Source organism: Culicoides brevitarsis, chromosome 1 (genome assembly GCF_036172545.1).
Source record: "Culicoides brevitarsis isolate CSIRO-B50_1 chromosome 1, AGI_CSIRO_Cbre_v1, whole genome shotgun sequence".
NCBI classification, from domain to species: domain Eukaryota; kingdom Metazoa; phylum Arthropoda; class Insecta; order Diptera; family Ceratopogonidae; genus Culicoides; species Culicoides brevitarsis.
Genome location: NC_087085.1, coordinates 17,032,145 through 17,045,803, shown reverse-complemented (window position 1 = coordinate 17,045,803; position 13,659 = coordinate 17,032,145). Strand labels below are relative to the sequence as shown.

Below are 13,659 nucleotides of genomic sequence, written 5' to 3'. Positions count from 1 at the left end.
AATTAAAAAAATAATTGTGCACTGGGGTTGTTAATTTGTCAATTTTATAAAATATCGAATATGTATTTAAAATTTGCATTGGGACAAAATTTTTAAAATACACTTTGGGCTAAATATTATAAAAGTATCAAATGTAAATTTGAATATGAAAAATCAATTATGCATTGGGGCTAAATTTTTAAATGTAAAATTCAGAATGAAACTAAAATTTGATAATAATTTAGAGTGAAAGTATTCAAAATGTGCAGTGGGTTTAAATTTTACAATAAATTAATTTTTAAAAGTATGACTAACTACGAATTATGCATTGGGTCTAAAAATTTTAATTTACCTAAAGTGACAAATACAATCAAAAAATTCAAAATGTACACTGGGGTTAAATTTTAAAATAGGACAAAAATTTAGAATGTGAGTTGGGACAAAGCTTTAAGACACACGTTTGGTCGAAAATTTAAAAAATATTGACTTTTGATTGTAATTTAGAGAGAAAACTCAAAATATGCACTGGGAAAAGTGTCACTATCATGCATTTTTATCAAAATTCGTTATTTGACAGACAGACAGTCCAGTGCATTATCGCATATTCTTCAATATGTTTCAGAATTCTGCAGAAAAACCAAGAGGAAGAATAGTTTACAACTTCTTTTTCTTTCCATTTTGCATTCATCCACCCTTTTTCCGCTTGTTCTCTTCGTGTTCCGGGTATTCAATTATTATTATTACTTCTCTTGATTTCTACAAATTAATTACATTTTTCAAGCACAGTAGAAGCAATCAACAACTCCATTGTTAACGCAACTTCCAACAATTTCTCCTTCAATTTCTTCTTCGTTCTTCAATTGCCAATTGAATAGACGGCTACTTTTACGCTGGAAAATGCGGAAAAAAATAAGACATCTCTTAATTATTGTCTAGCAAACGAAATTTATGTTTGTTTGTTCGTTCTTGGACCTTGAACCTGCTCTTTCTTTCTTGGAAAACAAATCAATAAATCTCTTTCGATGTTTATTTTTTTATTTGTTTTGAATTTTCAAACGAGAGAGTAACAAGATCCCCTACCGCGATATTTGATCAGATGGTAAATTTTGTCTTTGACACATCATTATCGTCATCAATGTCACAACAAATGCTCTTCATCATTTTTTTTCCTTTTTTTAGTTCTTTGTAAAAGAGTCCTTTTACCATCATCATCTTGAACATCGTTAAAAATGTAAATACGAAATTCATCGATTAATGATGCGATTTCCATTGTGCCTCTTTCTCGTCAATGATGACGACGACTTGACAATTATTACGGGTTTATCTTCGACCCGTCTGTTTGTGGCACCAGTTGTGAATATATATTTCGTCTCTAATAATAATCGACTTTGAACAATTCCAAGCGAACGGAAAATTTCCAAGAATTTGTTAAAAAACGGATTATTTGAGACGAAATTTTCGCAAAAACTTTTGTATCCGAGCAATTTACTTTGCCTGTTCAAACAATGTGTCCCCTATATATTTGCATCAAATTTTCTGTGTAGATTGCATTAGATCCGGCTTCTTTTCACTCATGCAGAAATTGTATTGATTGATACTACAAATGAGCATCATCCGATGACTGAGAGAAGAAATTTTTGTGACGATAAACGAACGTTTGCTTGAACAATCAAAGCAAAATTTTGCGACAATTGTCGAGATATTTAGTGAAGTAAAAATGCAAAAGTATAAACAAATTAAGCAGAAGATGTGATTGAGAGCATCAGATGAGTTGAATAACTCATTTTTTTCTAAAAAAGAAAAAAATAATTATTATCACACAAAAACTGTTCTCGCACCTGATCCAATCGATTTGAGTGTGGAATCCTCGTATTATTATTATTATTATTACATTATTTTGCACGTGCTTTACACCGTTTCCATTGTTATTATTTTCGCCTATTCAATTCCGTTCTTTCTCCAATCATCATTCATTCAATTTCCCTCCGTTTTTTTTTATTGTAAAATTTATTTTTATTTTATTTTCTGTATAATTTTCTCCATAAAAAAATTTATATAACATCATGTCGAAGCGATTGTGTGTGCTCGGCATGATAGATAAGAAGAATGGAGGTGAAAGGAAGGCGATTATTAATTTTGCAAATATTGAAATAAAATAAGGGGTTTCTCTCTGCTCAAGACGATGAATGGCTTGGCTTAGCGTTTAGCGATGGTGCATGTGCTGAGTGGATAAAAAATAAAGAAAAAAAAAACGCGAATATTTAGGGTTGAAAATACTTTAAGACAGAAGAAAACTTAAAGTTTTTGCTTGAGAATTAATCGAAATTGAGTTGTTTAAATTTTAAAGCAAAATTTAACTAAGCTAAATTAATTTTTTCTTAATTAAAATTTTTAAGTCAAAATTAAAAATAATTTTTGAAAAAAAAAATCAATTTTTTCGTTAAAAAATTTTTATCTTGCCTTCGAGACTAAATTTTGACAAAAAAAATATTTTTCATGAAAAAATTGATAAATTTTTAAAAATTTAATTTTTAATTTTGACTTAAGAAAAAATAAATTTATTAGCCTAATTAAATTTTGCTTTTAATTTTTAAACAACTTAATTTCGATTACCTTTTTTAAGCAAAAGCTTCAAAATTTTTTTTTTGACTTAATTTTTTTCAACCCTGCGAATATTACTCGAAATAATTTAAATTTTTTGGTGTTTCACCGGCAACTGAAGTAAATTTTAAAGGATTCACCGTTTGGTTATTCGAGACTTGCAAGAAACGGCTTCTTAATTTTCGAACTTTATCTTTCATTTTCCCTTCTTCTCTTTCTCAAAAGATGCTGGATCAGTGATTTAGATGATTCGCACGCGTTACAATGTAAAAATTATGCCAGAACTTACCTCCGAGCGATACTTTCTCCCATTTTACACAAATAAAAACACATTCCATGTCTTCGTCGTCGAAAGTTTTTTTTTGTTGTTTTTTGAAACACAAGCATTTCCCCATTTTCACATCCTATTAATTTTCTTGATTTTTTTTTTCGTTCGCGTCATCATTTATCTCGAAGAAAAACATGCACGAGCAGAAAAAAAAACTTTTGAAGATTAATTCAAATGAAACATATCTCATGCCTCTGAGCTATTACATCCTTGATGGTGTCTGTATGTGAGTGCGTGTGTGACGCAATTTACTTTTGCATTCCTCCACTTTTTTTCCTCGTCGTTCCTCGTCGATATGTGAGACGGATAAATTTATTTTAAATATTTTTTAAGGGGGTGCGTATCATTTTTCTCGCAATTATAGATTCTTTAACGTCATCATACCTGATAAAAAATTTTTTTCAGTTTCCTCGGGGACGTAATTTGATTTTGTATTTCTTTTATTTGCGATTACTTGACTGACATACTCCAGAAAAAATAAATATCGAGTATTTTCTCCTTTTGAATATCAAATAATTGGATGATTTTGAATATCACAAGACCTGCGACCTGTTGTTGGTATTGAATGGCAAAAAATATAAGAGCGAAAAAAAAATTTTTTTTTGCCAGGAAGTTGATTAAAATTATTATTTGCTTATGCCTTTCATATTTTTCGAGATATCGACGACGACGACAAATTGTGACGACATCTCGGAGCATAACGCAACAATATTTACCCGTAATTGAATTGAAAGGAAATCAATTTCGCTTATTTTTATTATTACGTGAAATGTCTTTGATGAAAAAAAAAGAAATTGATTTTTTTTTTAAAGAAAGTAAAAAGATATCGTCGACATGAAATTGATATTAGACGAAGCAAGAAATTTTGTCGCATTTTAGTTTAATAAGCGTGCCATAAAAGTGGATCTAATATTAAATTTAAGCCAAAATGTATTACAAAGAAGCTTTTGGTACTCATGAAATTATTTTACCGAGAGAAAAAAATTCAATAAAAGGTTCTGAGAAGGATAATTTGGATAAGTTACAAGCAAGTTTAATTCCTAATTGGACAATTTTAAAGAAAATTATAATAAGAGTTTGGTTACGACAGTTACAAAGTGGTCAAAGATTATTTTTTTGTATGAATAGAAAGGACACGTGTCTTTTCATGTGTTAACATTTCAGCAATGAATGAAAAGGGACACATATGTTCCTCTTTCAAACCAAGCAGTAATGTTACCTAAAGAATATTTTATGAGAAAATTTAATGGAAATTTTTAAGTTTTTTAATAAAACTCAGATTTTTGTGAAAAATTTAAACTTCATAAAGAAGAAAAATCAATTTTAATGTTTCTTAGATCTGTCACTGAAATTAAATTTCAAAGACTCAATTTTAATCTAAAACAAAACTTTGAATAGAAAATCTTGTATGAATTGCTAAACTGCAAATATCTTGCGGTTCCTTTTAAAATTTTCTCACAAAAACTTAAAATTTTCCAAAATTTGGGTTAAACATGCATGACATATCTACCGAGAGAGAAAAGACGACGAGAGACTGAGACATTTTGACAAATTGGTTTATGTTAATGCGTTGCGGTTTCTACAATCAAATATGCAACACATTACTTTTAAGTGGTAATGTGGGGGTAAGTGGTTTATTATTTATCTGCTTTTGAAAAGTTGGTCAATGCAAATTTTTTTAAACTAATTTTTTTTTTGCTACCTTTTACTTGACGAATTTATAAAGGAGAACATCTGTTCTTGCTGAAGATGTTTTTAACCCAATTTTAACCACATTTCCATTTTTTGTTTATCTTTTCAGGTAGGTGAAACTCGAAAGCAAAACGAACACGATCGATGGTTTTTCTCGTAAGTCACTTTCATCCTTTTTTCCAATATTTTCCGTCCGTTATTAGTCAATACCAATATTTTTGGTTTAATCGTCTTGCCAACTTTTGCGAAAAAGGAAACGAATGCCTAAAAGCCTCTTATATATTTACTGAACATGTAGGAAGGAAGGCACACTAACACACATATTCAAAAACTACGCAACAGAGAACATGTTTTGATCAATTTCTTTGGTTTTTTGTGCTTCGTTTGCCAAAAATGTGCCGAATAATATTTAGGTGAAGTTACCTTTCTGCCTCGTGTTATCGCAGCAAAGTTATGAAAACAGCAAATGGAATCAATAATTCATAGCGGATTTACTCATAAATAAATTCAATTTTCGGGAAAGATGTGTGATTTTGTACCGTCTACCGTTTTGTCTTGTTTAGTTTATTGTATCGGATCGGAAAATATTTATTATTATTATTATTATTGAGAAAAGTTTAAAGAACACACAAAAAAAATGATTTCCCTTGATGCTCAATTTTCTGACCTAAAGAGATTTTGCATGGGGAATTCTTACTGCAGCGAAGTGAACGAACGAAAAAAAAAATGTCCGAAAATTTCTCATTTAACGCACGTACGAGTCGTTCCGAGTTCACCCCCGAAAAATAGGCTAATGATATTTTATCCTTTTGTTTAGATTATACACGCTTTAATCCCTTCCTATTAAAACTACTTTTATGATAATGACCACATACACTAAAGTTGTTCATTAAAATTCACAAGAACGCTTCGAACGGAGGCGAACGACAAAAAGGTAAAGAGCAAAAATTCAGCACACACCAGAAGTGTTTCATCATAAATACCGCCAGAAGCTAGAATTTTGTGCTGTTATGTTTACTTTTGTGATGAAAAAATATCAAAAGCTAACAATGGAATATCATTTGACCGTTCGCACGCCTCTCGCAAGACGAAGTTGTTGGGTTTGATGGACTGTATGCCAAAAGTCCGTGTCCGGCATTTCCCAGGCAAAGTTTATATAATAATAATAATCCTTTTAATAGAGTTTACTTTTTTAATTTAATAACTAATCGCTTTATCGCCATTTTACCAGAGAGTACGACGACGATGGCGAGGACGACGATGTCATTTGGCGTGGAGAGTCGAGGAAAGGATTAAAAAATATATTTTATAATTATGTGAAAGTGCATTTTGCGTCATAGAAAATTTCCCCCCGAAAAGTGTGGAGAAAGAAAGATGTACGACGTCGGGTATTTACACACAATTAAAAACTGTTCTCGTGCCCGAAGGCGATAAAATCCTAATTTTAAAAGTTGTCATATGGCATGTGACAGAAACCTCAACCAATTTTGCTGAAATGACACACAAACTTGAACGTTTTGTACGAAACGCAACGAATGACAATAATTAAAAAACTGGGCCACACAATTGAAAAACAAAACTATTTTCTGTTTCAATAGTTTTTCGGAAAATAAATGTCCGGATAAACTATTGTTTAACTTTTTTTTTATTCGAAATCCACATCTCTAGATTGGAGAAAACCAACGTCCAAATGAAACACCCGAAAAATAATAGAAACAACTCTCATAAAATTTGTTTACCTACTTTTACGCCACATTCAAGTCCTGGTCCAGAAACACACTCATACACATACACAGAAACAAACAAAACATTTAAATAATAACACCTAAAAAAGGCGTTATAACGATGGACGACGACGATGGCAAACAATGGAAGAGCCTTGCTTGTTTTCTATGAGCAGGGTTGTAAAAACTTACGAATTATACTTAAGCTTAAAAATCTTATGTGACTTAAACTTAAGTTTTAAATAAAAGATACATCGATTTACTATACAAAAAAAAATTAAAATAAGTCAAATAATAAGGTTTCAATAAAATTTTGAAATAAAAATATTTTTTTTGAAAATTAAAAAAAAATTAAGTGAAATTATTTGACTTAAGTCAAATTTTAGTGATTTTTACTCAAACTTAAATAAGTTTCAATGAATTAAGTTAATTAGATTTTGACTTTTCGACCAAATTTTAGAAAGAAAAAAATTATTTTTGAAAAATTAAAAATTTTGAATTTGATTTAATTTTAACTTTTAAGTGACTTTTACTAAACTACTGGAGAGACTCGACTGAAAATGCCGAAATTTAATCATTTTTCTCGATATATTTGATCTTTTTGAACTTTTGGCGCCAAGTTTGAAAATAAATTTAAAAATTGAAAAAAAAAATTTTTTTTTTAAATTATTCAAACTTTTGGTAAAAATTGATCAAATAAATCGAAAAATATGTTTAAAAACTTGCATTTTCTGTCGAATCTCTCAACTTTCTCAGTCGAGTAAAAATTAAAGAAAATTTGTCTTAAATTTTTTACAACCCTGCTTTCGTACATTTCAGTTAGTAAATAGATGCTGGACGTACAATTATAAAAACTAAAGTTTATTTTTGTTTTTCACACCGCAACTGTTTAAATATACGCACACACACACACACAAATACACAGTCAAAAAGTAAACAAATAGCTTTTTAGTTGTTTGTTGGTTCTGATGTGCCTTTGACCGTACAGTAGCTATTTGCACAAGGACCTGTGAGACGAATGCGGCAAAGAAAGCTTTAAAAAATTTTTTGAATGTTTTATTTAAATGTAACAAACAACCAAAAACACACACATAACCATCAGAGGGAAAATATCTCGTAAACCATGCAAATGTTAAGAGAAAGCAAGCAATGCAATGCAGGATTTACGTTTTCATATGAAAAATTATTTGTTTTGTGGTTACACTGTAATAATTATTGTTTTTCGTTAGTTTTTGCTCTAAATTTTGTATAAATGTTTTTATCTCATTTTGTGTGATTTTGGTTTTTTTCGTCGGTGAGTTCATCAACTTGGTGATGCTTGGTTGCACTTTGTAACGTCCCGTCTCTCAATTATTTTAAAATAAAATAAAAAATGGAAAAAAGAGAGAAACAATGAGGCGTTAAATTAAGTTTTTCGCGATTATCGATGCATTTTCTCTTTAAAAAAAAAATGAACTCTGTGGAGGGGTGAGATTTCTACGATTCTTGAACCGAAACATGCAAACGTGTCGTCTTCGTCACAAACACTTTAATTCCCTCTCTTCTTTAAATTCAAGCAAAAAAGTGAAGATATTGCAGGTAATAAGTCTCTTGTTTGTGTTTTTCTTTTTTTTTTGTCATAATAAAAAAAATAAGCAAAATAAAGTGGAAGAAAGACTTGAAGCGAGGAAAAACGTTTTAATACATCATCAGGAAAGCGCGCGTTGAATGTGACGCCATCCACGCCACACGTACACAAAAGTGACACACACAAATGATTAATGGCTTTTATGTTTATAATGATATTAATGCTTTTGATAGTACCTACACTTTTAATATCTTTTTTTCCTCTTGCCTATGATATGTCAAGACGAAGCAAGGCACTGAAGACGATAAAAAAATTTTTCCCTGCAAACATGCAGATATCGTGATAGAAAATGAATTTGTGTCGGTTTTTTTCTTCGTCAAGTGTGTGACATTTACTTTGAATATATTCGCTCACACGCAAAGCAAAAAAGGATGCGTAGTTGCGTTATGATGAGACACCGAGTGAATGACAATGTGTGCCAGGATGAAATAAAATTAATGATGAATTACTGTGTGTTTCTTGGTTTTTTCGGCGATACATGATTTGGATGATGCCAAAGAGCACATCCCACTATTTTGTTAAACGTTTGTCGTGACATGTCATTAAACTTGTTTCATGCGTAATTTTTGGTACGCATCAATTTTTTGTTACTTTTTTTGAATAAATTGGGCAAGTACAATTTTAGTGAATTTTTCAATTTTTTTCAATAATTAATTTTATTGATCATGATCCATTTGAGCAAGCTCAAAAATTAAATTAAAAAATCTCAAATTATTTATAAATTTAATTTTTTTGTATTCAATTATTTTTATAGACGTAGAAGTTGAAGAATTTAATAAAAAAAAATTTAAATTGAAAAAAAAAAAAATAAAAAATTATGTGAAAAATTTTTTAAATATAATTTAAAATTTTTAAACTTTGAATTCAAATTTTAAAATTAATGCCCTTCATTTGACCTTCATTTATAAAAATATTAAAAAAGATGCAAAATATAAAAATTAATTATTTTTACTTTTACCTTGAGGTCCATAATGAAACATTTTTCAAAATTGTGCTTGCCTCACTTGATTTTTTGTTGTAAAAACGACAAAAAATGAACGCATTGATTTAATTACTTTCACTGCAGTTAACATCCAAGTCTTAATTTCACCAGTAATTAATCATATTGTCTATCTACTCGACTCAACATGAAACACGAACGAGATGAGAACGACGGGAAGCTGGAAAATGTCATTATTTACCGTGATGGATTACAAATGAAGCGCAAGTGTGATGATGATGTAGCGATAAAAATTAAACAGTTTTGTGAAATCCTTTTAATTTCTTCGTCACCCGAGTTTTCAACGTTGTCGTCCCTCGCGGCGTAAACAGCGCTTTTGATAACAGCACGTGAGTCATCATGCAAAATATTATTGATGAGACATCCCCATGAATAATAATAATGTGTCGATGACTTGAATTTTTTTTCTCTTTCTCTCTCTTGTAATGATAATTATGACAAGCAGAAATGATTGAAAGTTGCCTGTCACATTACTTGTCGGAAATTTTCCATTTTTTGTACTTTATCTAAAAATATATTGGAATTTTTTTCCGATGAAATTTATTTCTTCTTGCTTTTTTCGTTACTTAGCTAGATTTGACCTTCTTTGTTGGTCGACAGATGATTGATAAGATTTTTTTAATCAGCATTATCGGAAGAACGATGCCTAAAATAGCCGCACTTATCAGTATTGCATAAGCGTCAAAGTTGTAATATTCGATAACGCTCATCTTATTTACGTGGGACTTCATGTGTGGGGCGCCATTGTGTCGTAGAACATACTCGACCCAAAATTTGGCGGTTTCGAGCGGAGTCATTGGTTGATCGCGGAACAGTTTTTGTGAGTTTTTGATTGTTTTCGTGTACTTTGGGTTGTTCAAGACTTCATTTAAGGCCCACGTGAATGATGTTTCTGTCAAATTTCGATAATCGATCCACGTACCCCAACCTTCCTTCTTGGCATTGTCTACATTTTTCATTTGATCGCCGAAAATTGGTACGCCGAGGATAGGGACGCCATGATGAATGGATTCTGTGCAACTAAGAAGACCTCCTGAAAAATATTTTTGAGTTAATTTCACGAATTTAAAAGATTTTGTCAAACATTACCATGAGTAATGAATAATTTGACATTCGGATGTGCTAAAATAGAATCTTGTGGCATCCATTTCTTGACCAAAATTTTTGTAGGATCGACTTTCAATGATTCATCGTCCCATTTCCAAATGACTTTTTGCTTTAACTTAGCAAAAGAATTCAAAATTGCATTTCTTTTCTCTTGCGTCATTTTCGAAGGAATGACATTTGTTCCCATCGAGAAATAAATAACGCCATGCTCGGCACTTTCAATGAAATTTTTGATATCTGCAGGTAACTCTACTGGATTTGGATTGATTTGCATTCCTCCGACCTCAACCATGTTCGGGAAAAGTGCTTTTGGAAAACTAATCGAGAAATGAGAGTTAAGTAGCACCAAGGACACAATCGATTTTCGTAATTCCGACAATGGAGGCTTATTATCCCCTGGAAAACCTATTTCGTAATGCCCTTGCTGTTCCGGGATATATTTCGTGTACAAGCGATAACGTTCGTAAAGTGTTACAAGAATGTTCATTATACGTTCTTGTAAATTCATCTTGTCCTTGTACGGTAATAAGAAATTTGGCACGAATGACATTGGAGCTGCGGCACCACCAAAGTCCATTGCCCATGGAGTCATTCCAATAGTAGACATTGCCACAATGGGACAGTTGTAATGATGCCCGAAACCCACGAAAGCATCATTTACGAAAATTTCCATGAAGATCAAATCAAATGTGGCGTCAGATTTCAGTAGCTTTTGAACATTTGGATGTTGAAGAGTATCTACCGTCACGTGATTAGCAAATTCGTAAAATTCATCAACCATTTTGAAATATTCTTCTTGTTCGTTGATTCGGTCAAAAATGTCATCCAAATATTCTAAAAAATAGAAAGTTTCTGTAGAAAACTATTTTTCTTCAAACATGTGACCTTACTATCAAACGCTGTATCAATTCCCTCCAAATAAACGTTCGTTATTCCTTTTGGCGGGTTCTTTATCGGAAACGGCGTGATAATTGTAATTTCATGTCCAGCTTTATTCAGCTCAAACATCAGCTGCTGTCCCAAAATTTGATGGGATTTTGACGCTGTATGAAAGATCGCGAGAATTTTGGCGCCATTTGCTAGATTTGCCGCCAAAAAGATCAACAAAAGTCGGATCACGATCATTTTTGGAGTGAATCTGTACTTCACGAGTAACGATTAAAGACTGATAAATTGAATCAATATTCAATAATAGCAAAGTTCTCTCTGGGTTATACAATCACAGCGTTATCAACGTTAAAAGAGTTTATCATTGGGTGTCAAACATTAAAAAAGTTTATCATTAGGTATCAATGACAATGCATCTGTTCAGTTTACTCAATTCAAATTCATTTTGTCTTCTTGAAATAACTGAAAGTTGCCTGTCACATTACGTGTCGGAAATTTACCATTTTTGTATTTTATCTAAAAATATATTGGATTTTTTTCCATTGAATTTTATTTCTTCCTGGTTTATTTTTAAGAAACGACTTAGCTTGATTTGATCTTTCTTGTCGGTCGACAGATGATTGATAAGATTTTTTTAATCAGCATTATCGGCAGAGCGATACCCAAAATAATCGCACTTATCAGTATTGCATAAGCATCAAAGTTGTAATATTCGATAACGCTCATCTTATTTACGTGGGACTTCATGTGTGGGGCGCCATTGTGTCGTAGAACATACTCGACCCAAAATTTGGCGGTTTCAAGCGGAGTCATTGGTTGATCGCGGAACAATTTTTGTGAGGTTTTGATTGTTTTCGTGTACTTTGGGTTGTTCAAGACTTCATTTAAGGCCCACGTGAATGATGTTTCTGTCAAATTTCGATAGTCGATCCACGTACCCCAACCTTCCTTCTTGGCGTTGTTTACGTTGGCTAATTGATCGCCGAAAATTGGCACACCGAGGATAGGGACCCCGTGGTAAACGGATTCCGTGCAACTAAGTAGACCTCCTGAAAAATATTTTTAAGCTCAGTTTACGATTTTTAAGGAATTTTGAGAAAGTTACCATGAGTAATGAACAATTTGACATTTGGATGTGCTAAAATCGCGTCTTGTGGCAGCCATTTTTTGATCAAAAACTTTGTGGGATCTACTTGCAGTGATTCATCGTTCCATTTCCAGATGACTTTTTGCTTAAATTTAGCAAAAGAGTTCAAAATTGCATTTCTTTTCTCTTGCGTCATTTTCGAAGGAATGACATTGGTTCCCATGGAAAAGTAAATAACGCCATCCTCGGCACTTTCAATGAACTTTTTGATATCTTCGGGAAGTGGTTCAGGATTTGGATTGATTTGCAATCCTCCAACTTCAATCATGTTCGGGAAAAGTGCTTTTGGAAAATTAATCGAGAAATGAGTATTTAGTAACACCAATGAAACTATGGATTTCCGCAATTCCGACAATGGTGGCTTATTATTCCCTGGAAAAGCTATTTCGTAATGCCCCTGCTGTTCCGGGATATATTTCGTGTACAAGCGATAACGTTCGTAGAGTGATACAAGAATGTTCATTATACGTTCTTGCAAATTCATATTGTCTTTGTATGGTATCATGAAAATTGGCACGAATGACATTGGAGCTGGTGCACCTACAAAGTCTATTGCCCACGGAGTTATTCCCATTGTAGACAATCCCACAACGGGACAATTGTAGTGATGACCAAAACCCACAAATGCGTCGTTTACGAAAATTTCCATGATGATCAAATCGAATGTGGCATCAGATTTCAGCAATTTTTGAACATTTGGATGTTGAAGAGTATCTGCCGTCACGTAATTAGCAAATTCGTAAAATTCATCTACTTTTCTAAAATACTCTTCCTGTTCGTTGATTCTGTCAAAAATGTCATCCAAATATTCTAAAAAAAAACCAAATTTTCATTAAAAAAATTTTTCTTCGATCACGTGATCTTACCATCAAAAGCAGTATCAATTCCCTCCAAATGAACGTGCGTTATTCCTTTTGGCGGGTTCTTTATCGGAAACGGCGTGATAATTGTAATTTCATGTCCAGCTTTATTCAGTTCAAACATCAGTTGTTTTCCCAAAATTAGATGGGATTTTGATGCTGTATGAAAGATCGACAAAATTTTGGCGCCATTTGTTAGATTTGCCGCCAAAAAGATCAACAAAAGTCGGATCACGATCATTTTTGAGTTGAACCTTTACTTTACGAGTAACGATTAAAGACTGATAAATTGTATCAATATTAACTAATAGCAAAGTTCTCTCTGGGTTATACAATCAAAGTGTTATCAACGTTCAAAGAGTTTATTATTGAGTGTTAATTACGCGAATTTACTCAATTCAAGTTCATTTTGTCGTCACTGTGTCTGATAAATTTTAACTTTTAAACCAAAATTATGTAATTTTCTTAGATTATTTTTTTGAAAAGTTAGATTTCCAAGGACTAATGGGATATCATTAAAATGAGAGAATAAATTGTTCTCTCTCTCTCGATTTATCATTTCAAGTTAGAAACATGACAACAATAGAAACAAAATGTGAACAAAATACCAAAGAAGACCCTGAACTTCTAACAAAACAAAAACGAAATCGATCAAATTGAAAATAATATTTTGTCATAATCGGATTAGGTTTAGTACCGAAAGTGC

At 31.9% G+C, this 13,659-nt stretch overlaps 2 protein-coding genes across 2 annotated transcripts; both read right to left on the bottom strand.

The window, feature by feature from the left end:
- Positions 1 to 9,517: 9,517 nt before the first annotated feature.
- On the bottom strand, positions 9,518 to 11,183 carry LOC134837363 (UDP-glycosyltransferase UGT5-like). Its single transcript, XM_063852734.1, has 3 exons — positions 10,949 to 11,183; positions 10,041 to 10,892; positions 9,518 to 9,984 (listed from the first exon to the last, which is right to left on the bottom strand). Exons 1-3 carry the CDS (start codon positions 11,181 to 11,183, stop codon positions 9,518 to 9,520), a joined length of 1,554 nt encoding a protein of 517 aa, XP_063708804.1.
- Positions 11,184 to 11,528: 345 nt separating this feature from the next.
- LOC134837362 (UDP-glucosyltransferase 2-like) lies at positions 11,529 to 13,194 on the bottom strand. Its single transcript, XM_063852733.1, has 3 exons — positions 12,960 to 13,194; positions 12,052 to 12,903; positions 11,529 to 11,995 (listed from the first exon to the last, which is right to left on the bottom strand). The coding sequence occupies exons 1-3, from the start codon at positions 13,192 to 13,194 to the stop codon at positions 11,529 to 11,531; spliced, it is 1,554 nt and encodes a 517-aa protein (XP_063708803.1).
- Between the last annotated feature and the right edge of the window lie 465 nt (positions 13,195 to 13,659).

Excerpts from the sequence above, each read along its gene's own strand:
- LOC134837362 (XM_063852733.1), bottom strand. The coding sequence starts at position 13,194 with ATGATCGTGATCCGACTTTTGTTGATCTTTTTGGCGGCAAATCTAACA. Across the intron at positions 12,904-12,959 it reads AATTGATACTGCTTTTGATG|AATATTTGGATGACATTTTT; the intron begins GTAAGATCACGT and ends GTTTTTTTTTAG. Across the intron at positions 11,996-12,051 it reads CAAATTGTTCATTACTCATG|GAGGTCTACTTAGTTGCACG; the intron begins GTAACTTTCTCA and ends AATATTTTTCAG.
- LOC134837363 (XM_063852734.1), bottom strand. The coding sequence starts at position 11,183 with ATGATCGTGATCCGACTTTTGTTGATCTTTTTGGCGGCAAATCTAGCA. Across the intron at positions 10,893-10,948 it reads AATTGATACAGCGTTTGATA|AATATTTGGATGACATTTTT; the intron begins GTAAGGTCACAT and ends TCTATTTTTTAG. Across the intron at positions 9,985-10,040 it reads CAAATTATTCATTACTCATG|GAGGTCTTCTTAGTTGCACA; the intron begins GTAATGTTTGAC and ends AATATTTTTCAG.